Raw genomic sequence first — 26,848 nt, forward strand, 5'->3', positions numbered from 1 at the left:
CTTTGGTCGCATATTCTTGGGTAGGGGAGGCTAATGAGCCTAACAAAAAATAAAGTCACCACAGGCCCCGAACATCACGCAGAGTTGTCTTGTTGCTTAAATATTAGAATAGGGAGTGCTGATACCACCCCGCATGGCCACAAAGCCATGGGTACACCCTTTCCCCCAGGGTCTGCTCTATTCCATGGGTTGGAGAGTGTTGGGTGAAAATGTGGGTTGGCATCTAGAGAGTAAGGACTCCTCCCCAGGAGAGCAAAGTGTACCCGGACCCGCTGGCAGGCTATTTAAAATGCAATTTATTTCAGCTACTAAAGTGCGTTTTGCCACACAGTGTCTCCATGGCCTGTGCCCATTGCTGGTAACTTGTGCCAGTCACCTCCCCAGGTTGCCACAACGGAACATCACGCACAGGTTGTTGTAGTGCCAATTAATGGGTGATACAGCCGCATTCAGCTCTACCTTGAACATCCACCCTCGGCAGTCTAAGACCCTCTCCAGGCACCTAGATTATTGCTTCTGCCCTGGGGGTGCAGACTCCTCAGTTAGGGCCTCTCTATCTGGCTTTGGGGGCGCAGACTGCTGGGTTGGCGCAGACTGCTGGGTTGGCGCAGACTGCTGGGTTGGCGCATTTGTATCTGACTTTGGGGGTGCACACACCTTGCTTCGGGACTCTTCCCTGGACTTTGGGGTCTCACACACCTGGGTTTGGGCCTCTTTATTCGGCTCTGGGGGCTCACACACCTTGGTTTGGGCCTCTGGTATGGGCTTTGGGGGTGCAGACAGCTGGAATAGGGCCCCTGCACTCAAGTTTGGGGCGCAGACTGGAGCACAGACACATGAGTTAAAGACTATGCGCTGGGCTTTCGGGTTGCAGATCCCTGAGTTAGAGCCTCTGCACTGGACTTTGGGGGTGCAGACCCCTGGGATAGGGACTCTGCACCTGGCTCTTGGGGCACTTGGGGCACACACACTGGGCACAGGGTATCTGTCTTGGAGTTTGGGGGCACAGACACCTGGGATAGGGCCTCTGCCCCGGATTTTGGGGATGCAGACAACTGGGACAGGGCATCTGCAGTGAGGCACAGACACCTGGGCTAGGGCCTCGGCTTTAGGGCTTTGATTAGTCGGAATGCTTTTGAAGTTTCCCATGGTGTAAGTGAGGCGTTTTGTTTTCTCCGGCTTGGGTCCTAGTTAGAACGGGTCTGCAAGTTCTGTGGATTCTTATTGTAAAGCAGGCAGGTGGCACCAAATGCTCACAAGTGGCTTTGCTGGGTCTGCAGCGATGGATTTCGCACAGCTGTAAGAGATCTCAGTCCTAAGCCTACGTGGTGCTTCTTTAAGTCCAACACCGCCACCTGCTGGTGATTACAGCGCACTGCATCCTTTAGGGCAAACATGAAGAGACTTCAGTATATTGAAATAGAGACAAGTGAAAGTATAAAGTATATTAAACAACAACAAAGTTACTAATAATAAATGAAAATCATGCCATATTTACAATACTTTTGACTACGTATACGCGAGTGTTTCTGGGAGTCGTGCCACGATGTGCATGTGAGTTTGATGGGGGTACCCTCGGGTTTTGCTTCTTGCTTTCCTCCTTGTTTGAGACAGGGCCTCTTTTTGGCTATTGTTTATCACTCTGTACATGGCTGAAAGCTTCCACGGACTCTCCTGTTTCTGCTCCCACCCGTAGGAACACCTGGATTTGCAAACCATTGCTGCCATGCCCAGCTTAGGTAAGTTGAGGGGATTTGGTTTCAGACCCTCAAACTTATGTGGCAAGAGATTTATCCAATGAGCCCTCTCTGCAGCCTTTCAGAATATTTTAGGTACATTTAATATTATGTAAGTATGCATGTGCAGTAAATGCTTGAAAATTAAAACATGAAATGTATTTTTTTTTCAACACAATGCAGGCCATGACAATGACATCACTTGATGACACGTGTTTCTATCCATGATAATCATATGATGTCCCCAGTGTGTGGCTGCTTCTGTGTAAGCTCCAGGTTCTGTGTGGATGGGCTGAAAGTCAATGTAGTAAGGGCCCTACTAGTTCTGTAATCAATAGCGCTTTACACTCTTAGGGAAATCTCAATATCATGTCAGGTTATTCATGAACAATTAACTCACGGACTTGTGCCTAGCACGCAGCTTGTAAAAGTTGGAAACCTGGAAAAGTTGGCACTTAGGTCTTACAGCTTCCTTCAGCTAGTCAGCTCCGTGTGAGCCTCTGACTCAGGACCACTCTCCTGGGCCAGGACCTGTCCCCCACCATGGACCTCCAGCTCCTAATGACTTTGTCCTTCATGGTATGATGTACTCAGGGTGGGCTTGGGCATTGGGCACATAGTGGGACTTCTGTGCTGTGAACACTCTTGTGCCTCAGCACTCCAGGAAATCTGTTGAGTATGAGTTGCTGGAGGCCATACCCAATGTGGGACCTTGTGATGGTTTCTATTCACAGCTCCTTTCTTTCCCAGTTCCTCCTATGTGCTTATAGATGAGCTTTCAAATATAAGAAGAATATCTTATGCAAAGGGATCATTTGACATCAGTCATTACTACTAAGCTAATACTTATTTAAAATTTAAATTCATGCATAAAACTGTAAGTTATCATAATCAAATGGAGTCAGTCATCCATTTAATAACTGTTTATTAATAGATACAACTAGGAGGTTGCATATATAATATAATTAGGTTGTTATATTATATATCACTATATATTTATAACATACAGTATTTAATGTATATTATATATTATATAATTATATAGTATATCAATCCATTTATAATATACTATAACATATTGTAGATATATAGATATAATATAACATATATTATATTTACTTGTCTATATATCTGACACTCGACTGGCACTCAGATCACAGGACAAATCAAACCTCAACTGGCAGAGGCAAAATGTGGAGCAGGCACCATCACAGGCAAACTCCTACATTAACTCAGCCTTTAAAAGTTTTACGTTACCTGCCCAGCATGCTAAATGGCTCCCATCTGTCATATCTATAAATCAGAGCACGCCCAGAAATATATCTACCATCTTTCTTTCTCAAAGACAACTTAAATTGAGCATGCTCAGGAGTTAAACTCAACATTAAGTGAGCACGTTCAGGATGTGCCCACCTCTACAGGGCATATGTGTTGGCTTCCTGAATAGCTCCAGGCACTTTCTCTGAAGAAGGCATTGAAGGCTTTGGCAATTGCTGCCTGCCCTTCCCTCCCTTCCCACTGCAAGTAACGCATCTTTCCACTTCCTTTCATGCTGGTGTTTACTTCGACTTTGTATTCACCAAGATGGAAACTCATTGCATTGGTTACAGAACCAAAATTTTGTCCAGAAACCCCTTTCAGGATATTTACCCCCAAACTGCCCACTCAGCCCTAGGTGTCATTTCCCTTGTTAGTCTGTGGCCAAGGAGGATGGTTTCAAGATACTACACAAAATTCATTTTGTTTATAGAAATTCTCCCTTGCCCACAATCACGACTTTCTGGGATACAGGCTATTCAGCTCCTAATATCAATGTCCTGAAGACAGTATGTCTGTCTGTCATCTGTCTCTGATTATTATTTAGGTCAAGAACATCAAATACGTTATCCTTGCCACTGGTATATCTGTGCATCCTTTCCTTATGAGGACCCTGTTTGCAAATGGCAACCACCCTTTATGACACAGTACAGAGCACAGGTGCAGCAGACGATGGGAAAAGCTAAGGATTTGTTCACACCGTGGTCCAGTGAAGTCAAGACACGTCCCTGTGGGTACCCTGGTAGATTGGGGTTTCCAGGAGCTGCAGGTGAGGGTGCTGCTGGCTCTGTGTGGGTTAGTTTCCATGTCTGCAGTAATGGGCAGTACTTTACCATCTTAAGAATCACTTTGTCTTTCTGGGTTTATATGAGATCCCCGGCAAGGAGATGAGTAGATTTTACGAGCATATCACATGAGTGACGACAAGATAAAAATGTATTAGTATTTAAGTATGGCTAACAGGTATGGGTCAGCTATTTCAGCACAGACTTCTGCTTCTGGGGAAGTCTAGTGACAGTGGGTTGCTTCGCTTGTTTCTTAACAGCAGGCTTGAGCTCACCCTGAGTTTGTAGTTCATGGTGTTCCTAACATGGCTCCGCAGAGGGGTGTGTCAGCAGAGGACGGGAATGCTGGGTTCAACAAGGAGACGCCATCTCCCAGATACCTTCCTTCTATTAGAACCTGGAATTCATGTTTGTTCCCAGGGTCAGCACTGCATTCTTTCACCATGGTTTCCAATGGCTTGGAGGCCTTTGTTCCAAGCTGTAAGTTCACATCAAGCAAGGCTGTTCCACCTTGAAAGCCCCATTAGCTTCTCACTTTCTCTGTAGCCGCCTCTCAAGGGTCCTTAGGTGGACCTCTACAGCTCATATGGCTCCACATTCCACAGCTTCTTAACTCTGCAGTCCTGTCACGGGACAAACTCACTTCCGATGCAGGGTGCTGAACGGGTTTTTAAGTGTGTATGAAGCCTTCCCTCCCCCACAGATATCAGAGCAGTCACAGTATAGCCTGGGTTACTGTCATAGTAAGGGATACTTTGTATGACTGGGCTGGGAACATCTCAGATTGAAGTGACTTTGGGGCCCATTTGGGAATGACAATCCAGGCCTGGCTATTTGTAGATCATCTTTTACTATAACAGGCCCCCAGACCTTAGTAGACCCTAAGACCTTAGCACATCTGATGCCATGTCAGAGACATTATTGTGACCTTAAAACTAAACACCTAGGCCCCAGCATCTACCAGAATGGGAACTAATCCATCAAAAGCCAACTCCAGTCCATAGTTCAGGACCTGGGAAAGTCCCTAAATACACCAACCTTGCTTTTTGTCATCTGTTGTTTTCTTCTTGCTAGCCAAAGCTTGTCAACCAGGATGTGATTTTTGTGCACACTGACAAAGAACTTGAGGCTTAGGGCTACACGATTTGGGTCTGCTGGCAAATGAAGACTTTCTACTGGCTTTAAGAGCCCTGTGTTCTCTCGCCGAGTTGCCTCCCAACACTGAGCCTACACTCCCCCTACACCATCCTACATTCTTTATGCCAGAAGAAAACAAGCGACTCATGTAATGAAAAACTCCTCTGCAGCTGGGATAATAAACAAACTAGGCAGCTCATATGGACCACTGGACAGGAAATAAAAAGGTTCCTAAGGTTTTTTGTGGTTTTCTTTGTATAGCCCTCTAAAAATCAAAGAAATAATGCTGCCTAGCATGCCCCAGGGTTAGGAGTAATGGAACTTTATTCCACGTTAAAAAGGATTAAGGGTAATAACATTAAAATTCCAGAGTTTTTCTTTCTTTCTTTTGCACATTATTGCTGAACTCTTCTTAGAAAGAGCTCACAGCTAGGGAAGTGCTAAGGGAAGAAAAGATTTCTGGTGGCCTGGTTCTCCCTCTTGTGGACAGAGGTGATATTGCAGCAGTGGTCATTAAAGGTGAAGAGGGAGAAAAGGGCTCTTTGGGGTGTGCTAGGATTATTTATGATTTTTGAAAATAATTTGCTCAGTTGCTCAAAGTTAGTGAGTATGTTAGTTTCTTGTTGGTGAGTTAAAATGCTTGACAAAGCTCTGAGGGAGTGAGGCCTTGCTTGGAAGGATACATAGTTAAATTTGAGAGGATTCATAGTCCTTTGTGGAGTGGAGGCTTGCACCTGCAGTAAGAAAACAGAGGGAAATGAGTGCTGGGGGCCAGCCTGCTTTGTCCTTTTTATGCAGTCTGGAACCCCAGTCTGTGGAATAGCACCCCCATATTTGTTGTGGGATACCCCACCTCAATTAAGCCTTCCTGAAAACACACACACAGACCTACCCAGAGGCATGCCACTTACTTGGCTTCTCTACCAGTCAATCTGACAACTACGGTGAGCCACCCGGTGTGAGGTTAAACATACATTCTTAGGTATTTCTGCTGTGTAGATCTGCTGGTTGTGCTCAGGGCGGCAGATGTATTGATCTCTGGGCATGCATTGGTTGTTAACAGTCAATCTTTCCAGGCCCAGAGTGGCTCTGTTATGGATGACCAACTGTTTAGTCCCCTAATTATGACAGATTCGGGGGTATGTGAGAGAGGAAGACCTGAGAAATCTCTCATCTCTCCACTTCATGCTCACCCATTGTTCTTTGTTAGAAAGTTGCACCTGCATGTCACACAGGGTCGGTGATCTGGCAGGAGAGGGTCCGTGCCGCAATGCAGCATGGACGGCAACCCCAAGCCTAACACACATTCGTTTTCTTGGCAGTACTGCAGTCTGCCTCTTCCACTGGCCTGTAGCCTGTGGGCTCCAGGTGCCCACAGCAGCCACAAGTAAATTTGCAGGCATTCATACAGGCAGCTGCAGGGTCCCTGGGAGAAAAATGGACACTGTTGCTTTACACTAAGACAGGAAACAGGACTCTCTGGGCCCTTTTCTGAGAATGGACCTGTCAGGGTTTGAATATGCTTGGCCCGGGGAGGGGTACTATTTGGAGGTGTGGCCTTGTGGGAGGAAGTGTGTCACTATGGGTGTGGGGATTAATACCCAGACGTAACTACCTGGAAGTGAGTCTTGCATTAGCAGCCTTCAGATGAAGATGTAGAACTCTTCGCTCTGCCTACATTATTCTTGCCTGGATGCTGCCAGGCATCATGCCTGCCCGGACACTGTCCTCCTCCACTCCCCCTTGATGATACTGGACTGAACCTCCGAATCTGTAAGCCAGCCAGAATGTTGTTCTAAGAGTTGCTTTGGTCATGGTGTCTGTTCACAGCAGTAACACCTGAAGACGGGGCCTGTCCCGGAGGAAGGACCCCACAGATGTTGGCTGCTGAGTTAAGGGAGATGGTATATGTATATTAATCTTCAGAGTGGCTTAACCCTAAGAAGGGGTCTCCCTTCATGCTGCCTTTCCTATTGACTGGGTGGCCATGGTTCTTAGTTTGTGCCCAGAGAATGTGGGGCAGTTGAGGCCGCTAAGGACCTGATTTCAAGGCTCCTGTGGATCAGCAGCACCCTCCCAGGAAGCTGTCTTAGGGTTTACCGCTGTGAACAGACACCATGGCCAAGACAAGTCTTATAAAAGACGTCATTTAATTAGGGCGGCTTACAGATTCAGAGGTTCAGTCCATTATCATCAAGGGGGAGGGGAGGAGGGGGGAGGGCAGCATCCAGGCAGGCATGGTGCAGGAGGAGCTGAGAGTTCTCCATCTTCATCTGAAGGTGGCTAGTGGAAGACTGGCTTCCAGGCAGCTGGGATGAGGGTCTGAAAACCCACCCCCACAGTGACACACCCACTCCAACAAGGCCACACCTTTTAATCCTGCCACTCCCTGGGCAGAGCATATACAAACTATCACAGAAGCCAAGGGAAGCAGGCAAGGGCATTCTGGCTTTGTGAGCACGGAGTTTAGCATCAGGTGGGGATTTCTGAAGCTGAAATGAATATAGTCATTTACTTAGTTGTTCTTTAGAGATGTGGTCCATGGGGCTAGGGCTGGTCTTGAACTCAATGTGAACCTGAGGATGGCCTTGAACTCTTGATCTTCCTGCCTCCATCTTACAGGGGCTGGGAGGACAGTCAGGCCCCGCCGCCCCAGGCTCCAGTTGTTCTTTATGTGGCTTTTTGTTACGTACGATGTTTAAAAGACTGTCGACTTCCTATTGCTGTTGTTAACTGGATCTTGTTGAAGGTACTCGGTCTACTGGGCTCACATGCATGTACTGATCACACTTGCTCATACTCACTCATTCACCTTAGCCTCCTGAGCTGGAGTTCTGTCCTGGTTCCATAGTAGGTGGTAGCCCAGACCCTGACTATGGCCCTCTATCGGAAGGCTCCATCACAAAGGTTTAGAAATCAGAAGTAGTTGATTAGCATTTAGATCCTTGCTCTGCCTAACAGCATCCCCTGGCTTTTTTTTACAAACCTCTCTGGACCATGGATGGTTTCTACTCTTGCAGGTGAGGTGGAGGTAAGGGACTATCCTCATGGATCTCTGTAGTGTCAATTCTAACTGCTGTGGTTCAGCCTGTGTTGGTCCTCAGCCTATCGGCTCTTTCAGTCCAGTGGGCACACTGTTTACTTTCAGCCTGGCCAGGATAGGCAGGGCCAGCAGAATGGACTCTTGCACCTAATGCCACTTTTACTTTATTACAGCCACTGTTCTTGTAAACACGTGGCACGGCACATTGCTGCTAATCTTTGAGCCTCTGAGCATTTTCAGAATGGAATCCTTGTTGGCACGGCTTGTCCGAGCCTTCATTACTGTTTCCTGGAGCCTGTCATGGGCTCGGCAGCTGGCCACACAGTCCTGTGCAGCAAGCTTAGGCTTAGACCATGACCATTCAGGACTGAGCCTCGAGCCTCTTGGGGCTTAAACTAGGAGTGTCTAATCTGATTCCCACTGTGCCAATGAGGAAATCAAGGCCCAGAGCAGCTGAAAGGATTCTCAATAGGCATACAGCTCTGAGAATAGATTAGCAAACAGAACCAGCCAGAGCCCGTGCCCTTGATTCCGGCTTAGGGCTCTCAATTGAAACCTAGCCGCCTCCTGCCTTAGCGTGACTCACCGAATCCACTTTAGGAATAAACCTCCTGTGGCTCTAGATATGGCTTAGTCAGTAATGTATTTACCGCACAAGCATGAGGCTCCTGGTGTGAACCCTTCCACCTACATACAAGTTGGATGCATGAGGCTTCTGGTGTGAACTCTACCACCTACATACAAGTGAGATGCTGTGGTACACTCTGTAAGCCGAGCGCTGGGGCATGGAGACAGGCAGATCCCTGGAGCTCATTGGTTAGCCAGTGTAGCTAAATCAATGGACTCCAGGTTCAGTAAGAGACCCTGACTCAAAACACACACACACACACACACACACACACACACACACACACACACAGCCCCATAAGATAAAGAATGACTGAAGAAGGTACTGAGACCCCCCCCCCTGTTTTCCAAGTGCACACAAACATGCATACACCAGCATGAACATATACATATGCCCTCGTCTGCAAGAAATAAATGCGGACGCCAGATCCAGATGTTTCTAAAGGCTGATGCCTGCCTATAGAATCCACGCAGTAAAAGCCAAACCTTTACATTTAATAGAAGATATACTTATTGACTTTCTACAGTGTGCCTGGCATTGATGGATCTTTCAGGGCAAAGATGCTGGTGCATGCCAGGCTGATCTACAGGCAATCCCGGCCACCTGGTGTAGACAGGTTGTCAGAGAGTGTGCCATCCTATTGCTAAATTCCAGCCTCCCTCGCATGTTAGGACGCCGCAGGAGTGTTTTGCGGCAGCCCTGAGAGCTAGCTTGATGCATGAGTGTAAAGGTGTCTAGACAACTACACACCCGCTAAGCCGTCTGTGTTCCTCTTGATCACGCACTAGGCCTCATGTCTACTGTGGCTTCCTGTCTGTTAAGAACGCTCTCAGCCTTGGTCTGCTGAAGACAGGCCTTCGGAATCTGAGGGAAAGCCTCTTGCTGCTACTCTGAGCTCTGGGCCTCCTGCTGCCGTGGCCCGGACACGTAGCTTGGGTTAAATACCTGGAGCTGATGCCAGAGGATTGTACACATGATACAAGGTATGCTGCTGAGATCTGTTGATGGGTTTCCTAGGATATGTTTTGATCTGCAAAATATGGAAAAACTTTGGGCTCCATTACAGAGACACTGAGTAATGCCGAACACCAAGTGTTCAGGCAGAGTGAGTGACCTCAGTCCGTAGAAACCAAGCAAGCTTATCTTAAAATGAAGACAGAGCTACCAGGAAAAGTTTGGTATGGTCTGAGCCGCTCATCCTCAGTGTGCGAGAACCTGGGCCTTCTCATCCCACTTCCAGTGGGGGTGAAACGCATTTCTGGTTGTGTTGAAGGTAGCCTGTAGAGTTAGGAAAGATCTCACCCATGATCTGAGGCACAGCATGTCACACTGAAGCATTTGCCTTACTAGTTCCTGATAATAGTGGAGATTAGAATAAGAGAAATGCTGTGTGTGTGGACCAAAGCAAGTGTGTCTAGACCTTCATTATTAAACATTTTCTGTGGACTGCACTTGACTGACTAGGAACTAGGAAAAATAGAGTTTCCCATAACGGGGTCACATCTCACCAATGGCCATAAGGAAACACATGACATCCCATGGGGATTAAAGGCACCGATTTCCTTTCTCTCACCAAGTCCACATGGATAGTACAGAGGCAGAAAGCACAAGACATAAAGAGTGTATGGATTTGGATTCTGAAAGTTGAGGCAGCTTGTGCTGTGTAATCAGAATGTGCTCATTGCTGCTCTCAGTCTTAACACCACATCTAAGGGGGTTGATTTCTCTATGAATGCTGTCTTAGTTTGGATGTTATTGCTGTGAAGAGACACCATGCCAAGGCAACTCTTATAAAGGAAAATATTTAATTGGAGCTGGCTTACAGTTTCAGAAGTTTAGTCCATTATCATCATGGTGGTAAATATGGCAACATTCAGGAAGACTAGTGCTGGAAAAGGAGCTGAGAGTTCTACATCTTGATCCACAGGCAGCAGAAGGAGACTGTGTATCACACTTGGTGTAGCTTGATCACATAAGACTTCAAAACCCTGCCTGTGCAGTGACACGCTTCCTCCAACAAGGCCACAACTACTGCAACAAGGCCACACCTCCTAATAGTGCCACTCCCTGTAGGCTAAACATTCAAACACATGAGTCTGTGGAGGGCCATTCCTATTCAGACCACCACAGATGGATTCTGTGTTGATGGTGAATGAGAATAGCATCCACATGTATGCTGTTACCATAGCTCTTAGCTACTCCAGTGGGCATGGGTAGAGATGAATCCGCGGGTACCATACCCTTTCTGAGAAAACCCTGGGTGCATTAGGGAACTCTGGTCACACCAGCTTCTGCTCACAGCCTTGGAGAAAGTTTACCAGACCGTAGCATCTTTACAGAGAGAAGAAGAGAGGCCTGCGGACATTCCCACACTCACATGGTGAAGATGGCAGAACCCTTGCTCAGCTCTCCAGACTACTTTCCCACTATCCTAAGCTGCCTCCCTCTTGAGCTGTCTTGACCACCACAGGCTTTTCTGGTTATGAACAGCTGTGAAGTTGTTGGATGGGTGTTTTCTATAGCACATTAGACAACCTTCTATTTTCTTTTTTTTTTTAAATATTGATGTCTATTTTTATTATATTCAACACAATATATATTTTTATACCAATCATAGAAATGGTGGACATGGTATTAGATGAACATAAATAGATAAAGTCTTTTTGTTTCTTTGTTTGTTTTGTTTTTAGAAGAGCTTTAAAATCAAATCTTGGCTCCTACTGTTGTACAAACTGAAAATAAGAACTAAGAACAATTTTTAGACATTGGAGTTCATTGTAATAAGGCTGTACTTCAATGTCCCTCACATCACCAAAGGATTTTACCTCCATCTTAGCTAAGCTGAGAGTTGACAGTTCTGCTGTGCAGAGGAATGAATTGTAGGCACGATTATTTGGATACAGATTTCCTGCTATGGTCAAAGCTATTTGACTTGAAAGATTGTCTTCATTTTCAGCCCACAGAGAACAGGTCACATTCATTTAAGAAATGGTGTGTGTATTAAGATGGTTTATCCATGAAGTCATTCATTAACTGTTTCAATGAACAATGGTTCTGCTTGGAGAGTGGCACAGACATTAAGTGAGGATAAGAATCTGGTTCACTGGCTGTGATGATTTTGAAAAGCATTCATCTCAGAGAAAGATTAACTTATAAGTTCCTCTTCTTCAAAATTAGAACAATAGTTAACAAACATCAAGCAAAGCATTCAGTCTCACTCTATCTTGTTCTCTTACAAGCCATCTCCCAAATTAATGTTTCTTTTGGTTGTATAAATACTTTTAAAATATGTAAGCTGTTCTAAAAACCATAGTATAGTGTAAGAACATCAAATAAACAATCCTACTAATAGAGAGGCTGAGATAGGAGAAGCAAGATTTCAAGACCATTATGTGGTACATAGCAAGACACTGTCACATACAATCAAGCAGAAAGTGTATATGGATTGTACAATATTGGAGTTATTTCTCCAATTACCACTGGATGACAGCCAACAAATTTCTAATTCCTCATATTTTTGAATTTCAATTGATTAACATATGTTGGTAATATTAATTTTCATATTAAGAGATATTAAAGAAAAGTGATTGTTACTTCCTGTTATTTTTGTGTTAGAGGTGGAATTATGTTTGTGTGGGTTTGTTGAAAGATTACTTTCTTGCTTTTTCTAGGGTGTAGTTTTACTCCTTATATTGATGTTTTCCATCTATTATCTTTTGTAGGTCTAGATTTGTGGGGAGATATTGTGTAAATTTGGTTTTGTCATGGAATATCTTATTTTCTCCATCTATGGTAATTGAGAGTTTTGCTGGGTATAGTAGCTTGGGCTGGCATTTGTGTTCTTGTAGGGTCTGTATGATATCTGCCCAGGATCTTCTAGCTTTCATAGTCTCTGGCAAGAAGTCTGGTGTAATTCTAATAGGTCTGCCTTTATATGTTACTTGACTTTTTTCCTTTACTGCTTTTAATATTTTTTCTTTGTTTAGTGCATTTGGCGTATTGATTATTATGTGACAGAAGGAATTTCTTTTCTGGTCCAGTCTATTTGGATTTCTGTAGGCTTCTTGTATGTTCATGGGCATCTCTTTCGTTAGGTTAGGAAAGTTTCTTCTATAATTTTGTTGAAGATATTTATTGGCCCTTTAAGTTGGGAATCTTCACTCTCTTCTATACCTATTATCCTCAGGTTTGGTCTTTTCATTGTGTCCTGGATTTCCTGGATGTTTTGGGTTAGGAGCTTTTTGCATTTTCTTTGACTGTTGTGTCAATGTTTTCTATGGCATCTTCTGCCCCTGAGATTCTCTCTTCTATCTCTTGTATTCTGTTGGTGATGCTTGCATCTATGACTCCTGGTCTCTTTCCTATGTTTTCTAACTCCACTAGTGAGGTTGTCTCACTTTCTGATTTATTTATTGTTTCTATTTCCATTTTTTGGTTCCTGGATGGTTTTGTTCAATTCTTTCACCTGTTTGGTTCTGTTTTCCTGTAATTCTTTAAGGAATTTTTGTGTTTCTTCTTTAAGGGCTCTAGATGTTTACCTGTATTCTTCTGTATTTCTTTAAGGGAGTTATTTATACCCTTTTTAAAGTCCTCTATCATCATGAGAAGTGATTTTAGATCTGAATCTTGCTTTTCCAGTGTGATGGTGTATCTAGGACTTGCTATGGTGGGAGAATTGGGTTCTGATGAGGCCAAGTAACTTTGGTTTCTGTTACTTATGTTCTTATGCTTGCCTCCTGCCATCTGATTATTTCTAGTGCTACCTTCCCTGGCTATATCTGACTGGAGCTCATCCTTTCTGTGATCCTGGTTGTGTCAGAACTCCTCAGAGTCAAGCTGTCTCTGTGATTCTGTGATTCTGGGATCCTGTGATCCTGAGATCCTGGGTGTGTCAGAGCCTCTAGGAGTCAAGCGGCCTCTGGGACTCAGATCCTGGTGTGACCAAGCTCCTAGGATCCTGGGATCCTGTGATCCTTAGTGTGTTAGAGCACTTGGGAGTAGAGCTTCCTTTGGGGTATTGTGGGACTTGCTGCAGAGTTTGCCTTCAAGGTCTGCTCAGGGTACTGGCCCAGACAAACTGGAAAGAATCCATGCCACTGGTCTTATGGAGTTCCTGCGTGCCTGGGTCTCACTGGTCCCAGTTACTCCCAGTGTTGGGTCAAATGTTGTGACCTCCTCACCTCTGATCCTATCAACAACCTTCCATATTCTAAGACATGGTACATGAAGTATATCACTTCAGAGTAACTTTATTTCTCTCAGCTTCTTCTTGATTTGAGTTCCTGAGTTGAACATTAGTTTTTATTTTTCCTTTTTTATTCTTCTCTAATATATTACATCCTGACCACGACCACAGTTTTGGTCTTTTTGTATGTTATGTTTGATGTTCCTGTGGGCTCCTATCAGTGGGGCTAGGGTGTCTCTGACTCTCTTGCATGCTCTTAAGACCCTTTCCTTCCCACTGGGTTGCCTCACCCAGATCTTCATATGATGGTTTGTGCCTAGTCTTATTGTAACTTGTTATGTTCAGTTAGGTTATGTTTGGTTCAGTTGATATCCCTGGGAAGCCTGCTCTTTTATGAAGGGAAACAGAGGAGGAGTGGGTCTTGGGGAGAAGAGAAGGGAGGCCATATGTTAACTTACCAAATCCTCAGGACTTATTTTTGTCCAGCAACTAAAGAGCCTAGAGTTTTGTAAGATGGAAATATTTGTGATTCCATCCTCTTTTTTATGTAATGGACTTCTTATAGACCTTTTAATAAGTTGTGAGCTTAAACATAACATTACTGGAAGTCTTTGGTAGCACATGACAGATACCCAGTCCTAAGCTCTGGCAATGAAGAACGTGATGGTCTTTCCCTTGGGGACCTGACAGAGAAGCCAACATCCCAGGTTATATCCTGCTCTCTACATCTTGTCTCTGACCATTTGACTTTTCAAGCTATATTCTGTGGCAGGTCCAATCTATAGTGGGGCTCCACAATGGGTGTGTCTGTGTGTGGGGAACAGCAGGGTCTCCTAGAGAGAATAAAAGGCTGAGCTTGGACAAATTCATCCTACATAGAACAGAAGGGAATTGATCTCCAGGAAAAGACACAACTGCTTCCCTCAGGAGCCTCTTCTGTCCCAGTGCAGGGTTTTTCCTTCAGTTGGACACATCCAGAAAGTAGAGGACTCCTTAGATGGAGTGTTCTAGGAAACAGGCTTCCTGTGTCACAGAATACTGTGTCACACTGATACACACGCAAAATAAATGGGGTTGGAGCTGGGGTTCTTCAAGGCTAGCCTCATGTGACATGACAGGGAAGTTGGCAATGGGAACCCAGGTAACTGGCATTCCCCTGGGTAGGAGTGAGGCATTGCAATGTCCCCGTATGCTTTTTGTAGCTATGCCATATATATGTGAGCCACAGTGAATCATGCCTAAATACACAGGGAGAGGGCAGAGTTAGTCTATCACATGTAGAAAGAGCATGAACATTCACGTTGCCCACCACTTTGGGAAATCTGCACCCACAATGGGATGGTGAGGATGTGGGGATTATGGGAAGTGGTGAGGTTACCGTGGTGGATCCCTGGTAGAGGGATTTAGAGGAACTTTAAAAGGCACCCTGTGAAGCTCCCTGTCCCGTCCACCTTGGAGGAAACAGCCAGAAGGCTTTGTTCGTGAATGAGAAAGTTGTTCTCACATGACGTACAGCCTCTAGGATTGTGGGAAATGAGGTCCTGCTGTTAGTAAGCCCCCAGGCTGTGGTCTTTCAGTATGGCAGCCTGACTGGATTAGGAAGTCAATGTACAAAAATTTAATGAGTGGGACCTTAAGCAGTCCAGAACGGTGTAAGAGCAAGCACACAGTGCCCTGAATTGAGGAAGGGTTCAAGGAGAGACTAGAGAGGCACAATACCTCCAGGACTCACTGAGAGAAGCCTTGCCCCCGATGGTATTAAGGCCGAGTAGACATCCTGCAATCCTGTCAGAAGGAAGGTGTATTGGTTAGGACTTGGTAACTTCACTCTAGCTGAGGTGAGCCTGGTTTATCTGAGGCTGGTCCCAAAGGGTGAAGTGCCTTCTTGATGCTAGGACCAGTAGTGAAGCTCTGCACACCACCCTGATGGTTCCTCTGGGTATTGTCTGCTGGGACTCCGTGGATACATTGTTCAAGGTCACTGCAGGGCCATCATGCTGTTGTCCTATGGTACTGACATCTGCAACATGCTGAGGTGCCTGCTATATCCTCCACCAGTCACTCTCCTGGGACTCTCTCCTGGGACTCTGACCCTGACACGGGATGGGGATGCTAAGCCTCAACTCTCTCCACAACCCCTTCCATTCTGGAGGTTTTCCTGCCTCGGAGACTGACACCCTGACCTGTGGCAGCACCAAGCCTCAGCTGCTCTCCATGATCCCTTCATACTTTCAACTTGGAACTCTTATACATTACCAGGTTCAGCTGCCAGCATGAGGAAGAGCCTCACGCCCTGTGGACCACAACTTCTGTAGGCTGACCCCGTGGAAACCCTTCTCAGAAGATGTCACCTCAATGATACTGGTCTCTTCTTAACAACAGATGGGTTTTGTTTTTTGTTTTTTTTTTTTTTTTTAGCCCCATCTGGTCAGGAGTAATTAATTGTTCCAGCAAAGCAAAGGTTTCAGTTCAGTGATTCTAGTCTGTTGTTAATTATAGCGGGATTCTTCAGACACTACGAATTCTTAACAAAAAACACCACACAAATTGCCCCTGGCAGAGTCCCACAGTCTGAGCCTGTATTGTCTGTCCTACTCTGCCCCAGATAGCTCATGAAGCTCATAGCACTGACTAGCTTTTCTAGCCCTAAGTTCCAAAGTCCTTCCACAATCCTCTTCCTAAAATAGTCAACTCGGTCACAGCAATACCCTAGGAGGTGGTTTGTATATGCTTGGCTCAGGGGAAGTGGCACTATTAGGAGGTGACACTGTTGGAGGAGGTGTAGCCTTGTTAGAGGAAGCGTGTCACTGTGGGGGTGGGGCTTTGAGGTCTCATATATATGCCTAAGTCTGACCAGTGTGATCTTCTCCTAATGGCCTTTACTCTCAGCTCCTCCTGAACCTTGAGAATTCCTCAAGTTGTCTGAATAAGCAAACATGGGAATGTGGATTTATTTAAAGGCCTCCGGGGACTTTGCATGTATGATTTTCACATGAACTTGTACGTGGTTGCTACCCCATACAACTTAACCAGCACAGAGCTCTGCAACGTCGACTGGCTAGAGTCCTCAAGCCACAGCCTTCCCTCCAGACTCCTCCCCTTGGCGGCGTGACCATGCCAGGTGCGTGTTATTTATATTTGGACACATGCTGTGTGAAGAGATGGACACCTGCCGTTATCCCCACAGGTCAGATGCAGCACAGTTTGGGGAAGACCATAAATAAGTCTGAGCTTGCCCAGCAGGCTGTCCCCACTCAGGTAGGCAGCTCCTGATAAATTCTTCCAAGAGAAAGTCACGTCCGGATTAGAGTAGCTTTTAAATCAACACACACACACACACACACACACACACACACACACACTCACACACATTCACATACACACATACATACATACACACACATACACACGCACACACACACTCACACACACACATTCACACACACATACATACACACACACTCACACACACACATTCACACACACATTCACACACACATTTACACACAAACACATTCACACACACATACATACACACACACATTCACACACATACATACATACACACACTCACACACACACATTCACACACACACATTCACACACACACACACTCACACACACATACATACACACACACATTCACACACACATACACACACACACTCACACACACATTCACACACACACATTCACACACACACACACTCACACACACATTCACACACACACACACACATACACACACACACTCATACACACATTCACACACACTCACACACACATACACACACATACACACACATACATATACACACACACACACACACACACACACACACACACACACACACACACACGGCTGCTATCTTCCCTGTCCATAGCCCATAGCACCCTCGGATCTAGGTGCTCTGGCTAAGAGCTGGTTCAGATATTCGTGGATGCTCATGTAGAGAAGCCTACTGCGTAAGTCATGAGAACGAGGAGACATGCCTGAGAGTGTGGGTCTGTCTCTCAGCTCCCATGCATTAGTCAGGGAGGGAAGAGCAGGACACACTGGGGCTTGGTACCAACACTGTCTACTTCCTCGTCTGGTTGGCCCCCTTGCATCTGGTGCTTCTCTGGAGAGCAGGCCAGTGATTTATGATACAGGTATGGGTTTGGAAGAGGCAGTCCTGTGCCTAAATATAGCACCTCCTCTGGCCATAAATGGGGGAGCACAGGGCTCTGCAGGGAGAGATCCGCTCTGCTGTCCTGGGCCAGTGTCTGCGACTCTTCCACGGTAGTTTCCTCCTCTGCTGGCTCTTCTCCTTCGGGTGAGTGTTTTCTTCTCCTTCTCCTGGCTGTGATTTTTTTTTTTTTTTTTTTGGAAGATGGCAGAGCATGCTGCACTTGCTTTCCCATGGGGGCCAGGTTCAGAGTGAAGAGCTACCTGCATATAGTCCTTACTCTAGGAGAGATCAAATGATTTCTATCTTTGTGCCTATCTTTGACTGGACTCTATGCTCATCTCAATTAGGATATTATCCCTTCCCTTCCCTTCCCTTCCCTTCCTCCTCCTCTTTACTTTTAAAGGAGGGTGGTCATGTATATCAGGCTGGTCTTGAACTTGCTATCTAGCCGAGGATGACCTTGAACTTCTGATCCTCCTGCCTTCATCTCCTGTGTGCTGGACTCCTGGAATCACGGGCATGTGTCACCAGGTTTTTATGCTGTGCTAGAGATCAAGCCCGAGGCTTAGGTATGCTGGGCAAGTACTTCACTAACTGTGCTGCAGATCGAGGCATGACCCCCAAGATTTTTCTTTATTTCCCTGTGTTCTGGGCCTTATTACTGTATAATCTGGCACAGCTCCAGGGTCGGTTGTATCTGCTGGTTTCCTGCATTTTTTATTTATTTTTTCTTTTCCTAAATCAGCTAGTTGATTTGATGTCTGAGGCTCTTATAAAGGATCAGAGATGGAGAGAGCAGAGGGCTGATTAGAAGTGGGTATGGTGTAGAGCCACACCAGGCATTTAGCTCAGAGCTTGGGCAGGGCTGGGAGAGAGGCTCAAGCTTTTTCAGTGAAAGGTCTCTTGTTTGGGTTGTTGGGTTTCCTCTCCTTGTACATCTGGGGTTTGGAACCTGCAGGTCTCCAGCTCCATTCCTTGTGCAAGGCTATGTACAGTGGCTTGCCTGCCAGGAGGGAAGGGCTCATGCTGCCTTTGAGGGCCAAGCTGGAAATGTCCAGCTTTCTCTGTCACCTGCCCAACATTCCTTCTTTCCCGAGTGCAACAAAAACAGGAAGCAAAGAGCACGGGGAATGAAGACACTTAAAGGTGATATTGAATAATCGGGGGCCCCAGATAAAAAGCTGTCCTAGGAGCCAAGGACTTAGTCTCTGGGGCTCACGCCAACTCCATGTGCCCTCTGGAGATGCTGTGCCCATGAGCTCACCAACTGACACCTCTGGCTCTGCAAAGACAGAGTGGAGCAAAAGTGTGCAGTAGGCTGCGGAATGCTCTGGGGGCGGGGGGTGCTGAATCATATCTGCAGCAAACTTGTGTGGAACTCACGTGAATTGGGAACCTTAACACCCAGGGACTGCTATACGCAGACTAAGGGAAGACTGTCAACTAGTGCAGTTTTCTAACAGCTGACTTCATTTTCTTTTGTGAAGTAAGGTGGCACTGTGGGTTGCTGTAAGACTTACCCAAGTGGGCGCTTCCTGGGATCATTTCCTGTGTCAAATTTGATACTATCGAAGCATTTTGGGGGAGCCTGTGGGTCCTCACAGACAGCTGAGGACTCTGTGAAGACAAACTTGTATCCCTCCATAGCTTATGCCAAGGCTCTCAAAGAGGGGCCCTGCAGAACCCAGCCATGTTTAATTGATTCTCAGTGCCTCCTAAGGCGTCATTTGTGCCCAGTTGTTGGTTTCGGTGGTGAGAGGTCCTTTTTGGCAATTTTGAAAAGCCTTTGGACAAGTAGGTTCCAATGTGAATGAGGTGGGCAAAAGCTCATTTCATGAAGTCAGGGCTTGTCCCTTGTGGTCAACTCTGGGTCAGGTGATTGATTCTCCTCTTTCATGACTTACGTTTATTCCATGCATCTGTGAACTTTGTCCTTTTTAGCTGTAGAAGTAATTCTTTAATTGCAGAGGAGTTAACGGTGCCAACTTGACATATCCTCACAAACTAAACCTGGGTTTAGTGTCACAAATGGGATTGTTCCCACTGTTCCTTGCAGGGAGGGCTTAGAATAAGGTACATCAAAGACACGCAGTCCTAGCACTGGGGGAATGGGCTAGAGTTCCATGATGGTGTCATGATTCCTAAACGTGTCAGGGGCCTCTCGGGTGTGGTTCCAGAGCTGGGCTGAGGAGGAAAGTGTCTGGGAGTGGTCAGAGAGCAGCTGGTGTCTTGGCTCTGCTGGAATGCACAGTAGGTTGGGTGGGGCGTGCTCCTGAGAGGGCTGAGCATAGCGTTACTGGTCAGCATGGCCTCTGATGTTAGCTCCGTCCAGCCATGGACATACGCTGCTGGAGGCGAGGGGTATTTAGAGGGATATTTCTGGCATTAGCTCAGTCCCCTGGTTTTACAGAAGCCCGGCTGAGCTGCGTGCATTCAGGCTTTGAGGTCTCTAGAGCCAAAGCCTTTCTGTTTCCTGAACTCCAGGGGATCATCCGAACCTGACCTTTGGAGAGGAGGTACTCCTCATCATTTTGGGTATGTGTGGGGGGGCGCTTGAAATATTTCTTAAAGAGGACAGTAGTAGTGTTAGGCTGGGTGAACCCTTTCACTTCACTGCACCCGGTTCTCCTCAGCTGCAGCCCCAGAGCATTTACTGGGCCACAGAGATATACTTCTGCGGGGTTCCATTGATATAACTTGGGTTAGGAGCCTGGCCTGGCTCAGGGCGGTTCTGGAGTGTAAGGTCCCAAGGAGTCATCGATGACTGCAGAGCACATGCTGGGTTCCATGTGCCACCCCCCCCCCCGTTTCCTGTTCTATGTCTTGGGCATGAGACTGATAGCAATCTGAAGAGAGAAAGGGAGCTGAGGGTCCCAGGCACGGGGGGTCAGGTGCACAGGTTCAGCTTTGCATTATCCTGGAGCAAGTCTGTGGCGCTCCCTCCAGTGGTCTTGGATTCAGCCTCGGCGGGCACACGTCAGTTGCTTCCAAAAGCTGTGGTTTGGAAAATGGGTGGAGTAGAGAGTGCCTGCACTTCTCTCAGCACTCAGCAATCCTGACTTTGATATAAGGGAACAAAACATACGGGGTAAGTGCAGTAAAGTGCTATGGCCCTTGTCAAAGGCCCCCCAGGAGGGCATATCCACAGTGGGTTGGTGTGGCAGAGTAAGGGACCCAGGAAACATGACCACTTGAGGTCAGCGGTTCCTCACTAATCACTACAAAGTGTGTGTTCCTCACACATGAAGTGTTTGAAGACTTCCAGGCCCACCCGGCAGCGGCAGTGTGGGAGTAGTGTCAGAGATGATACACCACACTGTATGCTGTCTGTGCCTGGGGCATTGAGTGGGACTATCAGACCACATAAAGGGAACAGAGTCCCAAGCCTATAGCAAGATCATCGAGATGTTACATGATCTGTCATGTTACATTATACACAGAAGCATGGGCTTAGCCAAGTGCGCGTGGCTCTCTTTGGTGGACATGGCTGGACGGAGCTAGGGATGTAGCATGTGTTTAGAGTTCTTTTTGCAAAGAGATACAAACAAGTTTGAAGGTTAACATAGCACACACAGGTATGGAAGTAAACATGCGGAGTGATACGATCGTCTATGGTTTCTGATGAAGTACTCATCAGGAGATAGACCCAGGAAGAAATCCTAGAGAGGAATCCATGGTGGCTACCTCTGTAATGGTGGCTCTTCTTTTACTCTCCCCTCCCCTCCCAACACACACATATGCACGGCTTCAGAGACAGCACGTGCAGCCACAGGCAGCAGATCTCTTTTGGTGATTGTCTTGCTGAAATACAGCTCCTATGTTAAAGCGAGAGGGTATACCTTCCTATCTAGGGTTTAGTGTCACAGTTCAGTGTCACAGTGACTGTGTGACAGAGGCAGCCACGGGTCCTGTTGTTTGTTACTCTATACCAAGCTCAGTGCCAGCTGTTACATAGATTCAGTGTGGAATATCAGGGCTGGAGAGATTAGGAGTAAGCCCCAAGCATGATTCCTCCTCCTCACAGAGCAGGAGTCAAGTTTGGCTTCAGTTTAGAGCCTGGCACTTGACCTCCGAGTTCTCCTTGAAGGCTGGCTGGGTTGGTTCTGTGTGGCCCTTAGGGCACAATGTCTTGTTACACATTTGTAGCCTGTGTATGATGGCATACTCTGTGGGATCCACACACGGCCTCTGGGCTAGGAGATGGCTGGATCACAAGTCGATTTTAAGAATACTGATGTATGCTAGCATGTCAAAGCATAAAAGGCCCCAAGATAGAAGTTTACTGACGTCGGGCAGTAGGTGGTGGGCTGGGCTAATTGCTTGGATCTTCCTCAGTTCTGTAATTCTTCAATCCCCACAGTCGTAACCGGAATTGATCATGGGGTAAATGACACAATATAGTGAGTCTTCTAATCTATAGGTGGGTTGGATGATGGAGACTGGGGTGAGGGCAGTCTCCTCTCTGAGCTACCCCTACGTTCCCATCCTGAGCACCCACCCTTGTGAGTGGTGGCCCCAGGGCTGGGCTGGGAGTTTCTCAGCTGAACAGCAGATGTTCATGTTTGACCAGTTCTTTGTGTCTTATCTGGGAAATTGAGGGCCACTGAGATGTAGGAAAGCTGCCTCTGGGAGATTGTGCAGAGATGACCAGATGAGGCATGGATGAGGCATGGCTTTTATTTCCTTGGGGTGAAGGCAGGCACGGGATGAACACATGTAACTCCTGAGATGGTCCTGCATCTCTCGATGATCTCTTGGGAGAATTCCACTCAGACTTGCTCACTTCCTCCCATCCTGGGGTTTCAGTGCTGACTTGGTTTGTCCTTTCCTGCCTCTGTTCCAACCGTCCCATCCAAAGCCCAAGGTTCATGACTTCAGATGACACTTGGAGGCACCAGGGGTAGGGTTGGGGGAGGAGACCCCTGGGTCAACTACTGGAAGTTTCTGGTATGGCTTCAACCTTCACCGAGTAGCTCTGCACTGCACACCATGTTCCCACCACCATGATTCTGAGCCCTTCCTGTCGCCTGACCTCTGTCTGCAGCATAGTCACTCCTCAGGGCCCTGGCCACATGCTCCCTGCTGGGGCCTTTCTGGCTGCCCTCTCTTCTCCATTGCAGGTCGCTCTATCTCTGTGGCCTCGGGCTCTTGTCAGTTCAAGTATGTGTTTACTCCTCTAATCTGTTTAAATTATTTTTATCCTCTTTGCTCACACGGCTTTCTGCACTTCCATGGACACAGTAGGCATTCTACAAAGACTGCTAAGCTAGGAATGAAGTGCAACACAGAGCCATGTTTTTCCTATTTTCATGGAAGCTAACGAAAAATAAAACTGGGTCCCAGAGAAGTCTGTGGGCTTCGTGATTATAGTCGAGGATGATTTCTATCTGTGAATTATCCCCATTTCCCTATCTTGGGATCAGAGTAACTGTTCGTGTGTGTGTGTGTGTGTGTGTGTGTGTGTGTGTGTGTGTGTGTGTGTGTGTGTGTGTGTGTGTGTGTGTGTATGTGTGTTTCTCTCTGTGTGTGTGTCTATCTGTCTGTCTGTCTGTCTCTGTGTATGTCTGTCTCTCTTTCTGAGTGTGTATGTCTCCCTGTCTCTGTGTGTATGTGTCAGTTGTCTCTCTTCCTGGGTGTGTGTGTTGTCTATGTCTGTCTGTCTGTCTCTCTCTGTGTGTCACCTGTCTCTCTTCCTTAGTGTGTGTCTATCTCTCTCTGTGTGGGTCTCTCTGTCTCTGTGTGGCTGTATGTCTGTCTCTCTGTGTGTATCTTTCTCTGTGTGTGTGTGTGTCTTTCTCTCTCTCTGAATGTATGTGTAGGTCAGAGATCAATGTCAATGCCATGAGTATTTCTGTGTGTGTGTGTGTGTCTGTCTGTCTGTCTGTCTGTGTGTATCTTTCTCTGTGTGTATGTGTGTCTTTCTCTCTCTCTGAATGTGTGTATGTGTGTGTAGGTCAGAGATCAATGCTATGAGTATTTCTCAATTGTTCTGAACTTTTTTTGCCTTACTGCCATGAGGCAAGGTCTCTCACTGAACCCAGAGATCACCAATCTGTCTCAACTACCAGGCCAGTGAGCTCCTGAACTCTTCCCTTCTCCACTGTGCCACCTCCAGCCCTGGAGTTACAGGCATGTAGCACTGAGTCTTTTATATGGCTGCTTGGAACCTCATTCTGGTCTTCATGTTTGCATAGCAAGCACACCTTTCCCACAGTGCTGTCTCAGCTTAATTTTTCTCCTTTGTAATAATGCAGAAGGTGAAAGGCAGAGAGCACAGGACCTGACTCCTCATACTCCTTTCTCTCTCAGGAACACCAAAGATGTCCCTCGTTGCAGTGCCTTTCTACCAGAAAAGACACAAGCACTTTGACCAGTCATATCGAAACATCCAAACCAGGTACCTCCTGGACCAATATGCATCAAAAAAGTAAGTTGAAAGGCTCTGGCCAGACTCCACGATTCTCTGCGTGTGGCTTTGGTACTTTCTGGTTAGGAACTATGCTGTTCCCTGAGATCTAGGGAGGAAATGGATTATGGGAAGTCTGAAAGCAGGGAAGAGAGCATCTCTGATGTACACATCCCTTTTGGTTGGGTTGAATGGCCCATCTGAGTGGCGTTGTCGTGTATCCTCTGTGGCCCGCGAGCTGATTCTGAGCCCCATGGTGGACATGCCCAAGAATACTCAGTACAAGCCCACTGATCTTTATGCTCTTCCTTTGGTGTCTTCCAGCAGTGGGATTTAAAGTCACCCACCATATAAGACAGTGAGGAAGAAAGCAAGGGGAAGAACCTTGGTAGGGTTCATTGATGACAAGGCAAATGGAAATGGTTTGCGTTAATCACAGTTCCCCTACCTGATAGCACGGGTGTGACACCTTGAGGGTCCTGTCTGCCAAGGGGAGCTGGAATCCAATCCACCTCCAGCTTCTGAGAGATGACATCTCTTCCTGGCCAAGCTGCTGAAGGACGAAGTCTCCTCCAGCTTGCAGCTCGTGCCTCCCTGGCACTGTTTATGGGCAGCACATCTACAGCTTCAGTGGGCTGATTAGAGGGCAGGAAGAGACCTCTGAGGCTGGCCTTCTCTTGCTGTAGGTGCCTACCACATGTCACCAGCATCCTATAATTAGAAATGTCTGTGGTTTTCATTTAGTTGCCATCCCTTGCTATAAACAAAGCCAAACATTTGCAGTCCATCTCAGCACACGCATGCACACACACACACACACACACACACACACACACACACACACACGTGCACACATACGCACACGCGCACACATGCACACGCGCACACATGCACACACACATGCACACACACGCACACACACACGCATGTGCACGCACACATACACGCACGTACACGCATGCACACTCACACACACACGCACACATGCACACACACATACACACACACACATGTACACGCACACGTACACACACACACACACACATGCACACACACACACACACACACCACACCATACACCCAATGCTGGCTGCAAACCCAAAAGTATGGTTCAGAAATAGCTGGAAGAGAAGGGATATCCGCCATGGGGAACTCAGGGGGAGTGTTTTTCAGAGGGTATTTGCAGACCAATGGAAGGCACCATATGCGAAAAACATAGGCTTGGGTTTAGGTGTACCCATGCATATATGTGTATATATATCAGTGTACATGAGTGTCTGCACAAGTATAGTTGTGTGTATGGGCATGTGTGTGTTTATCCACAGATATGCCTGCCTGTTTGTGATTGTGTGATATATATTGGTGTATGTATATACCTCTGTATGAAGTATGTGTGCGTATACAGGAATGCAGGCATGCTCAGGTGCATCTGTATGGACGTAGATGTATGTGTACTTGTGTGCCTTTGCTCTGGATGTGCATGTGTGGACTTCAGGAGGGTTCGGTGTACAGAAAGGAAGCATTGTGTGTTAGCATAAGTGTTAGTCATTTTCCGGCACATCTAATTATTTTGCCATTTGCTCAGGCAGGCAACCACCCAGTCATCCTCCCAGAGATCTCTTACAGAGAGGTCCTCTTCGAAGAGAGCTTCTAGTCAGAGCTCTGCTGGGGCGATGACCACCTGCAGGGTCTGTGCAAAGCGGGTGAGCGCATCAGAAGAGGAGGAAGTTGAAAATGAAAATAGGTAACTTCTTTGTGTCCCCTGTCAGCTGCTGTCCACACAAAGAATTTGGACTGACTCTCCATCATCCTACTGGCCAGGGCTGAGATGTTGCTTCTGACTTATCCTCTGTGCTTAGATCCCCACCTTTCTCTAAGCTCAAGCATCAGGTGCCTCAGACTCCACAGTTGAGTTTCCATCACGGCCCGTTGTCCCTTGGAGCAAGGTCATCTCTTGAGGAGGCAGCCAGTGTTTAAACAGCTGTCTCCATGAACACCAAGGGCTGCGAAGGGTTCTATAAATCATCATATCTTAGATTTCAATGGGGTTTGGCTCACGAGGGTGCGCTGTCATAGGAAAGAGAAGAGCCAGCCAAAATGTCAGTCCTAAAGTTACAAAATCCAGGTGATAGTGGAACAGCTGTTAGCTGCACTTTGGTCTGCCCTGATTAACACAAGGAGGGCTGGAGGAATGGCTCCGTGGCTAAGGCACTTGCTGCTTTTCTAGGGGGCCTGAGTTTGATTCCCAGGCGACTCACAATCACCTGGAGCTCCAGTTGCAGGGGATCTTATATCTCGGGCTTTCTCCTGCATCTGCATTCATAGACACAATAGCCACAACAATTAAAAATATATGTTAAAGAGAATAAAATTAACATCCAAATATTTCATATCCTTGTATATCTCTCCAACTGCTCTCTAACATTTCTCAAAACCAAA

The 26,848-nt window shown here is 46.6% G+C and overlaps 2 protein-coding genes across 5 annotated transcripts in view; one reads left to right on the plus strand and one right to left on the minus strand.

The window, feature by feature from the left end:
• Positions 1–277: 277 nt before the first annotated feature.
• Positions 278–4,253, minus strand: LOC116068969. The gene is made up of 2 exons (XM_031339194.1): positions 4,114–4,253; positions 278–1,382 (listed from the first exon to the last, which is right to left on the minus strand). The coding sequence occupies exon 2, from the start codon at positions 1,147–1,149 to the stop codon at positions 508–510; it is 642 nt and encodes a 213-aa protein (XP_031195054.1). The 5' UTR covers positions 1,150–1,382; positions 4,114–4,253; the 3' UTR covers positions 278–507.
• Myom2 (myomesin 2) overlaps positions 3,777–26,848 on the plus strand; it is an 86,883-nt gene continuing 63,811 nt past the window's right edge. Inside the window, exons 1-3 of one of the 4 annotated variants that reach the window (XM_031339192.1) lie at positions 3,777–3,822; positions 24,313–24,430; positions 25,995–26,153. In XM_031339192.1, coding sequence (XP_031195052.1) covers positions 24,324–24,430; positions 25,995–26,153 — 266 coding nt within the window. In that variant the 5' untranslated portion in view covers positions 3,777–3,822; positions 24,313–24,323. Of the gene's footprint in view, positions 3,823–18,050; positions 18,148–20,283; positions 20,539–24,312; positions 24,431–25,994; positions 26,154–26,848 lie in introns of those variants that run through there. The other 3 variants (XM_031339189.1, XM_031339190.1, XM_031339191.1) reach the window with 3 other exon arrangements.

Source organism: Mastomys coucha, unplaced genomic scaffold, assembly GCF_008632895.1.
Source record: "Mastomys coucha isolate ucsf_1 unplaced genomic scaffold, UCSF_Mcou_1 pScaffold22, whole genome shotgun sequence".
Classification (NCBI taxonomy): Eukaryota; Metazoa; Chordata; class Mammalia; order Rodentia; family Muridae; genus Mastomys; species Mastomys coucha.